This window comes from Peromyscus californicus, unplaced genomic scaffold (assembly GCF_007827085.1).
Source record: "Peromyscus californicus insignis strain IS unplaced genomic scaffold, ASM782708v3 Scaffold_6__1_contigs__length_162567912, whole genome shotgun sequence".
NCBI classification, from domain to species: Eukaryota; Metazoa; Chordata; class Mammalia; order Rodentia; family Cricetidae; genus Peromyscus; species Peromyscus californicus.
The window spans coordinates 139,629,722-139,645,804 of NW_026294584.1; the positions used below are offsets into that span (position 1 = coordinate 139,629,722).

The window sequence follows — 16,083 nt, forward strand, 5'->3', positions numbered from 1 at the left end:
CTGATTGGCAGAGACAATCAGAGGTGGGGTTTTGGAGATGTGCACCAGACACTATCTCCCCCATGCATTTTTGTGTTCATGAGCACAAGTCACATTTTTTTTTTTTTTTGCTTAGACTTTTTTTTTTTTTAGTTTAGTTTGTTTAGCTTCATTTTAGATTTGTGGGCTCATCTTAGTTGAAGTTAGAGAAGGGTGAAAGCATGAATTTGCTCAACCATTTCTTCTTTTCTTGATGGTTTGTTATGAGAGCCCCAGTGAGTGCTATCACCAAACTGCAGAAGGAGGAAACACACTCTGAGAGTGTTTGCAGATTTCCCAGTGGATGGTTTAGGAATGTGAATTCAGGAAGCCATCAGGGAAGATACACTCCCTCTAGATACTATTCTTGGGATTTGGTTCAGAGGCCACTATCTCCAAAACCAGCAATAAGGAGCCTTCATTGGCCAACATGTTCAGAATGCTGTAAGACCTTCTGGAAGGAAAATAAGCTAGGCTTAAGGATTTAAATCTGCAACAAGAGAATATTGCACATTGGCTCCAAAGTCACCCTCTTATGCAGTTGGAAGACTTTTCCTTTACCATAAAATTAGTCTGAAGTTGGGAGGCAGGCTAATGTGTCTCTAGGGGTTGGCCTAGATTTGGAACTTCGCACGATGGAAAGCTGTCATGACTCAGATCAGAGTAGTGAGCTGGCAGTAGAGCTTAGACTTCCCAGGGAGTCATGCAGAGCTTCAGGTGTGTATATAGGTCACTGTATATAAGGAAACTCATACAGGTGATGTGGAAGTAACAACTCTCAAGGAATGGTGGTCCAAAGGGTCTTACGAGTCTCCTCAGCCTCTACAGAAGAAGTGAATATGTATATGGCCATGACATTTGTATTTTTAGCCAAAGACAGGGGTGGACTGATATGAATTTTATTTAATGGCTACTTCATTGTCTTTAGCTTCTGGGTATAGTTACAGCATGACAAGATGGCTTTGGCCATGATGTTTTTCTGAATTTCAAATTATATAAAAGCAAGCCTCATCTGTCTATATGACCAAAATACAGTCAACTCAGGCTCCTTCTGCAATTAGAATTGAACAGTTAAGTGAATTATCCAGTAGTAATGCTATCTCTGAATCTGAGGAGCCAGGGGCAGCTGAGGTGAGCTTGAAAAACTTAATTCCTCTCCCCGCAACTGGCTTTGGTTAGTTGTTGATAGAAAGAGGACCATTTTCAACTTAGCGAAGGCACTGGATGTGGAAAGTGTTTTACAGGACCCCAGCTAGCCAGCCCTCCAGTTCCACCTCTCACCTGTCCCATAGGTGAGGAGCCCGACTGCAAAGACATCATAGCCAAGCTAAAGTACGTCAAAGTGGGAGACTGTAAGTCCCAAGAGGAAGTGGACATTCATTACTGCCAGGTAAGGCTGTGTGACTTCAAGAAGACTTGGGTAGGAGAGGCTAAAGTTTCCTTAGTTATCATCTAGAAGGATCTGGAAGTCACAAGGAAGAGAGATATAAGGAATCGTAGACATTGTCTTTAAAGTAAATGTTTCATTTAGGGAGTAGGATTGTTTGACCCAGAAGAAAGACCAAAACAAATCTGTAAAGAGACTGGGGAGTCATTTGTAGAAGATGGGGGGCCAGAATCGGTCAGTGTGTGTAGAAACCACAGCTAGAGGGATTTGGGTGTGTGTAATAATTGGAGAAAGGAAGTTCACTGTTTCCTGAGATCTACCTCTACAAGTTGCCTAGCTCTCCCAGGTGCCTCTGGGTGAGGCAGGGCCTGTGTTGCTTCGAAAGGCAGGAGGAGGGTTGATGCAGGCCGTCCCAGTCCTGCTACCGCATTCAGAATTGTGATGCCTCGTCTCTCTGCTGTATTACAGGGCAAGTGTGCCAGCAAAGCCGTGTACTCCATTGACATTGAGGACGTGCAGGAACAGTGCTCCTGCTGCTGGCCCTCGAGGACGGAGTCCATGCACGTGCCCTTGCTCTGCACCAATGGCTCTGTGGTGCACCATGAGGTCATCAACGCCATGCAGTGCAGGTGCGCTCCCCGGAAGTGCAGCAAATGAGGCCCTGCAGCTGCAGTGGACTCCCACTGCTGCCTGGGTCATGGCCTGACCAGCCAGAGTCACTCTGTCCCTTGTACGTCCTGCCTGCCCCTGTGCCCTCCTGGGCCCACAATAAAGGCCAAGTTCTCATCTCAACCAAGGCTGGTGGTGGACTGTGTCTGAGTCTGAGATGACATCTGTGGCCTAAGTCTGAGGTCTGAGGGTGGCTTTGAGGAGCAAAGCACAGGGTTCCTCTGCAAGTACTCCTAGCGCAGTGCATGGGACTGAGGCCGTCTAATACCAGGAAGTGGTGGAATTACAATATCCTCTGGGTGGGAAGGGACAGGGTGGAGATGCCTCTCCAGAAACTTAGCCAGGTGGCCTGAACCTATAAACATATCCTTCGGAGCACCCAGTTCTCAAATCTCTCAATCAGGTTGCTTCTGTGCATGGCAGAGAGGTGGACTCTGGAACTGGCCTCCTGCAGTCAGGGTGGATGACGTTGTGGAGAGGCATGACAAATCCCCTATGTACCTTAGTGGCCCCTGCAGGAGGGAGGTACCTGGAGACTGGATGCCAGCAGGTGCAGAAGCCAGGCCCCATCATAAGCTCAATGACAGCAGATGGGTACCAGGCTCAGGGGAAGACCTGGGCTCTACCTATGGCCCTCACTCAAGTGTATGGTCTTCAACAACCCCAACATGACTTCCAGACTCAGTTTCCTTATCTGTAAAATTAGCATGGTCATCTCATTTATACAGTAGTGAGGATCACTAATTTGTGCTAAGATAAAGCTTGAATTGTCCTAGGTGACTTCTAAGTGCTCTAGTGTAAGAGATAAGCATAAAAATGAGAAACCCACTCTCACAGGCAGGGACAAGTGACTCTAGCAACGCCAATGGCAGAGTGTTGGGGGATTTCCTGCATCTATATGGCTGACATGCTGAGTGCTCCAAGCTTTAGGCTAGCTGCCAGGCCCTACCTGCTCCAAACATCCTTAGTGGAAGGGTAGCGTCAACAACATACAGCATCTAGTTCTGAAATCCCTAGGTGGTACTGTCACCCCCAGGTATAGGTGGTCTTCCTTTGAAATGTGTGGGAAAAACATGCATGTCCCTGCTGGCAGAATGGGAGGGTCTCCAGCTGGAAGGGAGAAAAAAGGAATGTCCTGGTTGTGTTCTGGGAGTCTGATGGGTACCGATGCTCATTCCAAGTCTTTCACATAGGGGAGATTTATCTCATGAGAGTCCTGGACAACGGAGTCAGAAAAGGTTTAGGCGTCTAGTCTGCCGTCTTGCTCTAATCCCTGCACAGATAATGAAAACAGCTCAGAGAAGTTAAATGGCTTGCAAAGGTTACATAGGTCTTGCAAAGGTCTCTGGATAGCAAGTCCAGGTTCAAAACCCAAGTGCCTTTACAGCTAGACAGGAACTCCCAGGCCACTCAGCCAGAGCACCATGGTCCCTGTTGCTTGTAGAGTCTTTCATCACTCTCATGGGGATCAGGGGCTGCTACATTCCTAGGTTTCTAGCACCTGCCACTGCCTAGGACAAACCACACATGAAACTCTGTCACAGGGCACAAGCCATGACGATGACCAGGTTTGGTGGAGCTGAGTGGGGTAGACACAGGGAAGAATAGATGAATGCTTTCTATGGCTGCTTAATAATTCAAAGGTTGTCACGTCTTCATATTCCTGTGCTCCCCAACTTTGAGTCACTGGTAAGGTCAGTTTCTGGAGGAAACCAGATCCAGGGACAGGATTAACTGTCACTCTTCTGACTGATCACTTAACACTGCCTGTGGACAAGGACAGCCGGCCAGTTTTCTTGTGACCTGACCTTGGTGGTTGAATGATGAATGCCTCGTGCTAGTCCATAGAGAAAACCCAAGTGGAGAAAGCCATGTTTCAATTGAGAACACAGGACGAGGAACAGGTGGGCTGTCCCAGGGTGCTTTCTACTAATGTAATTAAATGCCTCTCCTAAGCAACTTGGGGAGGAAAGGGTTTGTAGTTCAGCATATAGCTCACACCCATCATGAAGGGAGACAGGGCAAAAACTCAAGTTGGGGACCTGGAGGCAGGAGCCGATGCAGAGGCCATGGAGGGGAGCTGCTCACTGGCTTGCTCATCATGGCTTGCTCAGCCTGCTTTCTTATAGAACCCAGTACCACCTGCCCAAGACTGGCACTGCCCACAGTGGGCTGGGCCCTCCCTCATCAATCGCTTATTAAGAAAACGCTCTGAAGATTTTTCTTTTCTTTTTACATAATTTTTATTGGTTCTTTGTGAAATTCACATCATGCACCCCAGTCCTACTCATTTCCAAGTCCTTCCATATCTGCCCTCCACCTTTTGTAACCTACCCCCCAAAAGAAAAAAATTAAAATAAAAAAAATCTTGCTAACCCTTCTGGGCAACAACTTGCTCCTCTGACAACCGCAGCCTTCTCTCATACCCATCACAACTGTCACATCTCCAGTTCTGCTGCACAGGTACCATTTCTCTCCTCCATCTTTCCAGCCTCTCCATCACATATTTGTTTGCCATAGTGGCATTGGGAGCTGTGGTGTGTCACACAGCACAGCCTTTTGCCCAAACGGCTTTACTTGCAAAAGTTCATCGCAATGAGTCATTGGTCTGGTTCAATGGCTCAGCTATACCATCAATACTGGACCTTCACTGAGACTCCTTTAGGAGATCCTGCTGTTGTCCTGAGTCATGGAGATCCTGTGGCTATGGTTCTGCAGGACCAGTCCCTCCATGTGCTCCAGCAGGTCACAGATGGGGTAGATGTTGGGGTGGGCCAACTCAAAGCCCTGGATCTGGGCCTGGATGGTAGCTGAGTTGGTCAGCCCACCACCTCTCCTGTGCCCATGCCACTGGAGTCAGCTCTCTCATGCTGCCCAGGTAATGGGTAGGGCCAGTTCTCTCTCACCCATACCTCCAAGGGCCAGCTTCCAAAGATTCTCTTAAAGGCAGTGTTATGGAGACAATCCCTCAATTAAGGTTCCCTCTTCCCAGATGACTCTCGCTTGTGTCCAGTTGACAAATCCTAACCAGTGCATGGGTGTAATGCACATGTGTGTCTATGTGCACATCTGTGTTCCTGTACCTACAGGTTTCCAAAGGAAGAGTCTGCCCTTCATGGTAGGAACCCTTTTGTTGTGGTCACTCTTAGATCAAGTGAGATCAAATCCTTTCTTAGTGAGCTTCAGCTGTCAGCTTGACATAACCTAGAGTCATCTGAGGGACCCTCAAGTGAGGGATTGCCCCGGTTAGACTGGCTAGTGGGTATGTCTGCTAGGGATTGTCTGGATTGATGATTGCTGTCAGAAGGCCCAGCCCACTGTGGGAAACACCAGCCCTAGCAGGTGGGCCTTTGCAGAACTGGAGTGGACCGGAGAGAGCCAGCAAGAAACATTCCTCCATGATTCCCGTGTCCAGATTCCTGCCTTCAGTTCTGCCTTGACTTTCCTCAGTGATGCACTATGACCTGGAAGTTTATGCCCCATTAACCCTTTCTTCCCCTAACTGCTTTTGAGTGTTTAATCACAGCAATAGAAAAGTAACCAGGATGGTCCCCAAACAGGTTTTAGAGGAATGTCATGGAAGAACTCCTTGGGGAGGATAGCTAAAAGATGGAGAAGGAGCAATGGTGGGTGGGTCCCCTTTATTCATTTAGGGACGGAAATGACATGGACAAGCATCCCTGGAAGCAGGAAGAGGGCACTGTGAAGGTAGGAGATCGTGAAGGGAAAGAAGAGGGAGAGAGAAGCTGAACTGTGGAGGGTTCTGAGCAGGGACATTGAGCAGACTGCCTGCTTTGGGACATGGGACATGCAGGCTATAGCCTCTTCATGTGTGAGAGGATGTATGGAAGTCATCATAGAATGAAGATTGGGAGTGAGGCATGAACCCAGGGGATAACGCGAAGCACTCGAGAGACTCCTGAAGAAGCCAGAGTTTTAGATAAATATTATTACCGGAAGTTTATAGAATAAAGCCTCGAGGTTGGACCATGATGCCTTCTGTCCTCTGTGTTTTGCCACTGTCTTCTGTAGAAGAGGGTACAGATGTCTCTCAGAGTCAGTGATCACAGTATGTCATAGCGTACGTGATGGTGACAATGCTTTTCCATGGGGAGGGGTCGTGGTATTGAGGAGCACAGTATGCTTGTGGCATCTTGGAATGTAGCTCACATCACTGAGAATGGCCCTTTGGAGGCCTCTTCACCCCTCTGTCCATGGTCAGGTCCCTAAGCCACTCTAGGGAAATTACATTACTCTTGTCCCACAGCTTAACTTTTGCCCCCTTAACTGTCCTAGAGCCTCCTGGGGAAGCTCGAATAAATCCACACCCTCTCCTCTTTGCCTTGCGTTCCTGTGTGCCTGCACCTGTCCTCTACTCCCAGGCCTGCTGCTGGCTTTTTCTTGCTTTACTCCAGACAGTTGGTGAGGGGGTAGAGTATGTGAAGGGGCCCCATTGTGCTGTTTGTGTCCATACTACTGCTCAGGGCTGTAGCCTGGAGAGTGGTGACCCTTGGGGCCACAGGAAGGAGGCTTCGCTGGCAGGACTGGAAACTAATCAGCCAGACGGTTCATGAGATAATCCGGCTGAATTATCACAGGCGAGCCAGCCGGGCCGTGTGGCGCTTGCTCAGGCTCCGGGTGGAGGAGTGCCCGCAGCATTTACTCCCTGGCCCGCAGCCCATGACTCCAGCGTGTCACCAGGCTGCACCTGAGCTTGGGATCCTTTCTGGATGTTAGGCTAGCTCTCAGCGCAGGAGGAGCGTGGGGACTGTCAAGGGAGAGGGATGGATTGGAGGAGGTGGCAGCCGCAGGGGAGGGGCAGGCGCGTCCAGACTGAGCTGAGCCGCGATGGAATTAACTCCGCAGCAGCCGCATAAGCCTGTCTAGAGGCTAGTGCATACGGCCAAGGACCACCAGTTGGGGCTTGGCGTTCTGGAGCCAGCACTATGGCAGCCCCTGGGCTGCGAGGTAAGTTTCCCCTGCCCAGGACTCTGGTTCTCAGCATCTCACAAAGTTGAGGGAAGATGTGGAGGAGAAGGCATTCTAACACCTGTCCTTTGGGATGAGTGACTTCAGGTGACTCTGGAAAGGGTGGTGTGACAAGCTGACTCCTTTTCCTCTGTGGAGGGGAAGGTGAGGGTGCCCAGGTAATTCACCAAACTTTTTATTTTTCTTTACACATTTTATCAAGGAGGGCACGAGTGACAGAGGACTAGTGCCACCTCTCAGGGGCTGGTCACCAGTTCTACCTGTTATTTGCCTCTCCTTGCTACAGTCTCTGTACGTGGTCCAGTCTGAGGGTAAGTCAGCCAGGAGCCAGGTTGACACGACAGTCTGCTGAGGACACAGCCTCCCAAAGTGGCCTTCTGGTTTCAGAAAGCCTCTTCTCCCAAACCATCCCTAGGAAGGGCCCTGGCATGAGTCATTTTACCTGGCTGCAGGCAGACACAGGAATGTATGACATTCCCACAGGTGTTTCTTAGAAGAGAAGCTGACTGAGGTGGAGTTCGGGGGACAAGGCTATTATTGGACTGCACTCCCTCCAAATCTGAATGAACAGACAGATGTGGTTGGGAGCTGGTCTTTGCCTGGAATGGGATCTGTGGGGTATCTTGTTGTTGGTGCTGGAGTGGGAGGCGCCTATGGCTTTGGCAGGAGCAGGGAGAAGGGACTGGAAGACAAGTGTTAGTCACTTTGTGAACAGATATTCCCAGGGACTCTGTGGGCCCTGGCCCAGGGCAGGAGGTCCCACTGAGCAAGGTGAGATCTCAGCCCAAAAGCCAGTGGGGCAAGAGGATCTTTGGCAAGGTGTGTGTGTGTGTGTGTGTGTGTGTGTGTGTGTGTGTGTGTTACTGTTAGGATGGGAAAAACTGCTTTTTAAGATAACAGTGACACTCTTTGATCCCTTCACCTGTCTGAATTTTGCAACCTGACACCAAATCTCAAGGAAGCTTGCTGTCACCCTGCTCCAGCAGCAGGACCTCCAGGGCCTGTGTGATTCTGTTACTGTTTTGTCGTGCTGCTGTGCGGCTGTGCTGGGATCTGACACCTTGGGAAGGTTCTGTCTAGCAGCCCCTCTGTCCTCTGGCTTGCCTCTGTGGGTCCTAGCACTGTTGTTCCAGACACTAACCCAGGTTCAGCTTTAGTTTCTATGTGTACTTTCTCTTTGTCTGCTATTGTGGGATAGAATTAGAAGGAAGGAGGCATTTGGGCCCCAAGTGAAGCATCTCTATTCTTATTTTCTGAGGATCTGATTATTTTTTTTTTTGTCCTTCTATTCAGTGGCTCCTTTCTGCTGGATGAATGAAGCCTATCCCAGTCTGTGCATGGTGTTTCTAGAACACATGGAGACTGTGCATCTGACAGCTAGAGCCTGGGGTTGGAGGGGGGGCGCTAGTAGCACCAATCTCTGTCAATTTCTATTTGTGGCCAGGTGGTTAAGGAAGGGGGTGAGCTTGAACAGACAGTGCATAAAAAAGAAGCCACAGAGATACCTAGAGAATGGTTTAAAGCAAAGGAAATGTAGGTCCCATGTCATGAAAGTGATAGGGCGGCCAGTGGCTGGAACAGTGTGATCAGTAGGCGAGTGGTAAGAAGTGAGTTTGACTCTGTGTCCTACAGCTCAGGCCAAATGCTCTCGGGATCTAAAGGAAAAGCAAGACTGCTTTTTACCAAGTATCTCCATGTACCTGACACTAGCAGATGATTGGCACAGTGACTCTGGGAGTCGCTACTCAACTTACTTCATGGAAGGCAAACCTGGTGTTCAGAGAAGCTAAGGGCCATGGCTGTGATCACGTGCTCACCAACCTCTGTCATTGAAGGATGAAGCCAAAATTAAAACTTGGATCTGATCTTGGACCACATATTTCCCTACCAACTCACCTTATTGCTTTTGTTCTATTTAAAAGAAGTCATTAGGAGGAAGTGTGGATACTAGTAATTGAGAATGGGAAATGTGGACAAAACTGGGGCTGCTAAAGGAGGCATTAATTTTGCAAGGGGGTTAGTTAAATGTTGTGATCATACTGCAGGGAAGGCTGTGTGCCCCGACACCACTTCCAACCTGGAATCATCATGGGTAGTTTATTTAAAGGGCTCAAGCCCAAGCAGGATAGGGGTATGCACTTAGCTAGACTGGGAATAGCTACTGTCATTGAGAAAAATTTATGAACTTTCTGACAGGTCAGAAAAGGAAGTAAGTCACATGGCTCTCACTGTCTATAAAAGGAGACTAGCTCACCATCATTAATTTTTAAAACAAATGTTATAAGCTGGGTGTGATGGCACATGCCAGTAATCCCAGCACTCAGGAGGCTGAGGCAAGGGAACCATGAATTCCAGGCCAATGTAGAGAGCATAGCAAGAGGCTTTCTCAGAACAATTCTTAGCGATACTTATGTAAGATGTTGCCCAGCATAAAGAGCTGTAGTTTTAGTAATAGATTTTATTTTAATTTTCAGTGCTGGGGACCAAACCCAGGGCCTTGCACATGCTAAGCTCCATTTGCTGAGCTAAATCCCTCACACCCATTAGTAGGTTTTAAAGAGTATTATTTATCCATGGATATTTATTGTGTGGCTTCTGATCATTTAAAATAGATGTTTCTGTTTTGTTCTTATGTGGGCCAGTCTTCTCTGTTACATATAAAATTTATTTTATTTATATGTATGGATGTTTTATCTGCATGTATGTCTGTGCACCATGTGCATGCCTGGAGTCTGGAGGACAGGGGGTTGTCAGTTCCTCTTGAACTGGAGTTACAGATGGTCATGAGCAGTCATGTGAGTGCTGGGAATTGACCCTGGGTTCTCTGGAAGAGCAGCCAGTGCTCTTAACTGCTGAACCATCTCTCCAGTGCCTCTCTGTTACATTTTTTAAGATGGCTGACTGTAAGCCATTGGGTTTATATGATAATGGATTAATTGACTAAATCTCCCATGGGAGAGGAAGTACAACATATAGGAAACCATTTAATATGCCATGTAGACCAGTGTCTCTCAGTGTCTTTTGTGATACCTCTCTCGGGATCGGTTTATTTGTTTGCTTATTGGTTTGTTCCCTTGTTTGAGATAGTGTCTCACTATAGAAACTCCGTGTAGCCCAGGCTGGTATCAAACTGCATCAGGCCCACCAGTGCAGGGATTACAAGCACGTGCCACCACACCCAGCATGTGCCACCACACCCAGCAGATTGTTCTCATCCAGGTTTCCATCTGTTGACCTCTCCTCTCAGCTGCAGACCATCCTTAGTGCCTCCTGGGGTGTCGTTCTCCCAGTGACAGCCTCTTGCAGCTTGTGTTTTGCAGGAATACGTCTTCCTTTCATCCTCTGTTTTGAAGGCTGTTTCTTTTGGTTGTACAATACAGGTGGGCTTTTCTTTGTTCATACTCTTCCCTGAGTGATCTCCAGCATTTGGAGGAGAAGCTGGCCTTAGTTCCTAGTTTAGTTTTAACCGGGTGGAGCCCCTTTCTAGCCTGGTGGATTATATAAGCTTTTGTTCCCACTTTTCTAGTCGTTTGACTGTGATGCATGTAGCTGTGGTTTTCTTCGTACTTTTTTGAGAAGTTGAGTTTGCTGGAATTCTGAGAGCTAGAAGTTACTGTATTTTGTCCACACACTGGTGACTCAATCAGTAGTTCTGCGGCATTTTTTGTGCCCCCTTTTGTTTCTCTTCTTCTTCTGGAACTCTAACCACATGTGTGCTGGGCTGTTTGATGCTTGGCAAACACTTTCCAGCCTGAGTCCTCTGCTCTCCAGATTACCTTCACTGATCTGTTTTTTTTTTAAACTTTGTTGAACATTTTTCTATATTCTTCAGTTAAGCTCATCTTGTACATTTTTCTTGTTAGTTATTGTAATTTTCAGTTCTAGGAATTCTATTTGAAAAAAATAACAGCTGTATTCATATATAATTTCCATACCGGAAAACCTACCTATCCAATGGGTTTGTTTTAATATATTCATAGAGTTGCATAATCCACTCCTAAATCTAATTTAGAACATTTTATCATTTTAAAAGAGAGTTCATGCTCCGCGACAATCACACACCTTTCCCCCCTTCCCTGTGTTCCATGGAAAGCAGCAATCTAATTTTATGCTATAAATTTGCTTATCCTGGATATTTACCATAAATGGAACTTTATGCTCTATGGCGTTTGGTGTCTGGATTCTTTCACTTAGCGCAATGCTTTTAAGGTGCAGCTACCTCCTGGCATGAATCAATACTCAATTATTTTCTATGGCTCAACAATATCTCCTTGTAAGCATGTAATACATTTTGTTACTCCATTTGTCAGCTGATGGACATTTGGGTTTCTACTTCCTGAATACTGTGAGTGACGCTTCTTTCACCTCTCAGGCACAAAGTTAGTTTTTCCTCCTTTGGAGTATATACTTGGGAGAAGAATCACCAGGTCACATGACAATTCTGCTTTACTTTTTTCAAGGAATCTCAAAGCATTTTCCAAAGCCGCTGTGCTATGGTATGATCTTGCTAGCAATTTATAGTGGTGCCAGTTTCTGTGCCAACTCAGAAATATTTGTCATTATTCACATTTTGCAGTATAGTCATTCTCACAGGTAGTGTGCCACATGGTTTTACATGAATCCCGGAGCCAGAGAAGCCTGTCACTAGAGATGAAGGAAAAGCCATCACACCCGGCAAACCATGAGCATGTTTGACTCCAGGACTAGAGAAGTGGTGTGTGCCACAATGGACATTAGGCCCTTTTACCTGCATAGCTTCAGTTTTGCCCCTTAACTTATGGAACATACATCAGAGACTTGGTCATAGTGCTTAGGAACGGGTTCTATACACCAAAGAAATCCAGATGCTAGATGTCACAAAACATAGGTAATTTGTGCCCGAATGACTTGATGTACTTCCTGTCTGATCTGGATGCATGGCCACCTGCCGTCGGAAAGAGGGAAGCAAGCACCTTCCTCTCTATTGGCAGCAGAGATGAATGATGTTCCCTGTGGGTCTCAAGAAGCAACAGAACCAGCTGACCAGCTGCTGCCTCACAGCCCACTGTTTGCATCAGTCAGTTTCCTGTTACTATAACAAAAGAGCAGAGAGAATCAAATTATAAAGAGGAAAAACTTATTTTGGTTCACAGTTTTAGACGTTCTGTTCATGATCAGTTGGCCAAATTGCTTTGGGCCTGTGGTGAGGCAACCCACTGCAGACATGGGAGAGTGAAGACACTTAGCTCATGGCTGGGAAGCAAAAAGGGAAGAGGAGGGGCCTGAGGTCCTACAATCCCCTTCAAGGACATGCCCCCAGTGTCTTAAAGACCTCTTACTAGGCCCCATTTCTGTCACCCTGAGGACAAGCCTGTGACACATCACCATTCTTGATCCAAAAATTACGACCATTCATGGACTATTTAATAAGAACTTACTATATACCCTACTTTTTCCTGAGTGCTGAAATCTGAACATCTCATACCTTACCTTGGGAGACAAATGCATAAATCTGCAATTTGAATATAGTACCCTGAGTGTGACCATGCCACACCAAACTTGCTCTTTCTTGTAGGCCCCTATTCTAAGAGTGCCGCTGCTTAACTGAGTCCATGTTCCATGTTCTCTTCTTCCTGAACATGGGGCTAGTCTGCATTTCCCAGTCTCCCTTGCAATTAGATGTGGTCACAAGACTGAGCTCTAGGCAGCAGACCATGAAGGATGATGCTCACTACTTCTGGGTCTGGCCCATAGACACCTTCCTGGCCAGCTCCTCCACACTCCTCCCCTTCAGCAACTCATCATGTGTAAGTCAGCTGGCCTCCATCATCCAGGCTCCCTGGAAAAGAGTCACTCACCACCCTTGTTACCAACCCTGGGCTGTTACTCTTGCAAGAAGTGAACATTGTTATACTTTCCACATTGCTTTGCTTTTAGTGTGTTTGTTATGCATCAGTTAGCTGAGCAGACTATATCTTACATGGATAGTTTTGCCATCAGTATGGATAGTAATAAAATAATTCCACTTATTAATGTAGTAACTCGGTTCCCTGATGTACTACTCATCTCAAATGCCTATATTTCAGTCTTGTCCAATAATACCATCCCCAAATTCTCCCAGCATGATAAATTTAACAACTCTTTTTACACTTTTACACAGTATAAACAGGGAGAGCCCCTCAATGACAGGGGGTTGGGTAGATATTGGGCACCTGGCACATAGTAGACACCCAGTGAATGGGTGGATAAAATGCTGAAAATTTGAGAAAATGAGCTCAGTGGGGGAAGTGCTTGGTTTACAAGCCTGATGACTGAGTTCAGATACCCGGAATTGACATGAAGAACTACTGGACACAGTTATATAAGTGTCTGTGATCCCAGTGTGCCATGATGGGAAAATGAAAAGAGAATCCTTGGATGCTTGCAGCTTGGCTACCTTGGTGTGCAGCCGTGAACAATAATGGAGACTATGTCTGAAACAAGGTAGAAGGTGGGTGGACCTCTGACCTCCACAGTGCCCCATGCATGCATGCACCCATGCATGCATGCATCCATTCTTTTCTTTCTCCCTCTCTCCCCTCATCTGCTCCTTACTCTCATTTTTACTCTTGCTCTTTCTCTCTCACACATATTCTGCATACAAAAACCAAATAATGCCTTGAGATGCCATCAAGTAGTGAAAAGACAACCCATACAATGGAATAAACATTTGCAAGTCATGGACCAGACAGGGAGCTTGTTTCCAGAATGTGTAAATAATTCTTACAATTACACAACAAAAAGACAGTCATCTAAATTTTAAGTGAGCAAAGAATCTGTATGTCTCCAAAGAAGATACATGAATGACCAACATTCTGTGACGAGATGGCCAGTATCATTGGTCATCAGTGAAATACAAATCCATCCCAAATTTTAATGTTCAGGCCCCGATCTCTAGTTCTGAATATTCATCTTCAGTATGTTAGGAGAAGTTGTAGATATATTCAGGAGAAAGAGGTGGTCAGATATGGGAGATGTTTGTGGGTGATGGAGGGGCATGAGGGACATTGAGGGAACTCACGAAAGAGATGAGTCAACCAAAATGGTGTGTGTGTGTGTGTGTGTGTGTGGCAGGATGGGAGAAGTTACATTTGCTCATTCTTCATGATGCATCATCATGTTCTTTCATGTCAAACAGAGTCAGTGAACTTGTTGCAAAACAGACCTAATTAATAAACTAATAGAACAGTTTTGACCAATTATGTTGTAGATAGGCTATTTCAAAACAGGCTTAATTAATGAGCTAGTAGAACAGTTTTGACCAATTATTTTGTAGACAGGCTGTTTCCTCATGGTAGACAAAGGAGGGCATGTACACTTTAATTTGATCAGTCATGCTCCAAACCACAGTGTAGGATGGGCTAACAATGAGTAAGTTCATTTGGGCCACCTGTCTGGGTTCTAAATTGTGATTTTGTCATTGAGTATATGACACAAATAGCATGTTCTTCATAGGATTATCAAAAGGTTAAATGAGTTGATACAAACAAGATGCCTGAGCCTGCCAGTGAGATCAGGTTTTGAATGGGTTTGGCTAATGAGGAATTGCTACAGTTTGGATCTTCTGTGTCCCTCAAAGACCCATGTGTTGAAGGTTTGGCCCTCCGCTTGTCATCCTACATGGATATGGGGCAACTTCAGAAGTGGCAGGAGGTTCCGGAAGGCAGTGGCTAATGGGATGCGGTGAGGTATTTGGGGCCATGTGTTTGAAAGGGATATCAGAACCCCAGTGTCTCCATTTTTATGGCTTCCAGGCTCCTATGAGGCAGACACAGCTTCCATCACCAAATACTTGTACCATCCTGGGCTGTCTTCTTATAGGTCCCAAAGCACCAGAGACAACCTCCCATGGGCTGAAATCTCCATGATCCCAAAGAAACTCTTGCTCAGTTGATGTAGCTCAGGTATCTGCTCCAGCAGATACCTGGAAATCTAACAGCTCAGCAGTGTTTATGTCTGATGGAGGCATTAGGAAAGAGAACGCTCAGTCGCTTGCTAAGTCCCAAGACAATGAAGATTTTATAGTAACACTGTGACCCATGAAACAAAAGGTCCCTCCATTCATGAAGGTCATTTGTAGCAGTAAGGCCCTGAGGAACCCTCTGTCTATCCATCCCCATCTCCCATCCATTCTTCCACAGACACCCCATTTGTCCTCACTATAGCCAGTGTGGTCTTTAGAATATAATTCTAATTATGTTATGTTGCTCCTCTGCTTAAAATCATATTGCATTACTATAAATTATGACCTTGAATATTAACAGTGGGGTCTGGCAATGGTTATGGAGCTGGAGAGAGATGTTCAGAATCAAAGAAAGACAATACCAAAGACCAAAGAAGAGGAAAAGCAGGTCATCCCATGGGAGCTGCAGGAATTTCATTCAGAACACACACACACACACACACACACACACACACACACACACACACACACAGACAGAGAGAGAGAGAGAGAGAGAGAGAGAGAGAATGCAAGCATACACATGAGCATGACCAAGCAGGAGAAAGTATTGGGAAAGCTGAAAAGAATATAAAAGATGATAAAGGCCTTCCAGGACATGATAAAATGTTTATTTTAATATCTCAAAGGGTCCTTTCTGTGCTTCAGACTTCGCACAGCTGGCAACCAGCAGGACTGTGGGTGGGAAAGAAGAGGCAGAGATGAGTCCTTGATCCCAGGAGCCCAGGGATCGCCTCTCAGGACCAAAGGGCTGCCTGCCTTCCTCTTGGAATCTCTTTTCCTCCCTTGCTCACTGCAGGTGCCTATTCCTACCCTCCAGATGAGTTTCATACTCGTCACCCCAGCATTTAGGAGGTAGAGGCAGGAGATTTGTGAGTTAGGACAGCCTGTGCTATAGTGAGATAGTTCTTAGAAAACAAACAAACAAACAAACAACAAGTCCTGTTCTCTGGGGCCTTTCCTGACACCGCTAGACAGAGTGGAGGACTTTGGTCTTCTTTTGTTAGTCATCTTTCTTCCCTGTGAGAACCGAGGGCTTGTT

At 46.4% G+C, this 16,083-nt stretch overlaps 2 protein-coding genes across 2 annotated transcripts in view; both read left to right on the forward strand.

Moving 5' to 3' along the window:
• The window catches only part of Vwf (von Willebrand factor), a 136,716-nt gene extending 134,519 nt beyond the window's left edge, over positions 1-2,197 (forward strand). The window contains exons 51-52 of the mRNA XM_052720566.1: positions 1,311-1,408; positions 1,874-2,197. Coding sequence (XP_052576526.1) covers positions 1,311-1,408; positions 1,874-2,062 — 287 coding nt within the window. The 3' untranslated portion in view covers positions 2,063-2,197. The remainder of the gene's footprint in view (positions 1-1,310; positions 1,409-1,873) is intronic.
• Positions 2,198-6,940: 4,743 nt separating this feature from the next.
• Positions 6,941-16,083, forward strand: part of Ano2 (anoctamin 2) — a 347,394-nt gene continuing 338,251 nt past the window's right edge. Inside the window, exon 1 of the mRNA XM_052721782.1 lies at positions 6,941-7,042. Coding sequence (XP_052577742.1) covers positions 7,021-7,042 — 22 coding nt within the window. The 5' untranslated portion in view covers positions 6,941-7,020. The remainder of the gene's footprint in view (positions 7,043-16,083) is intronic.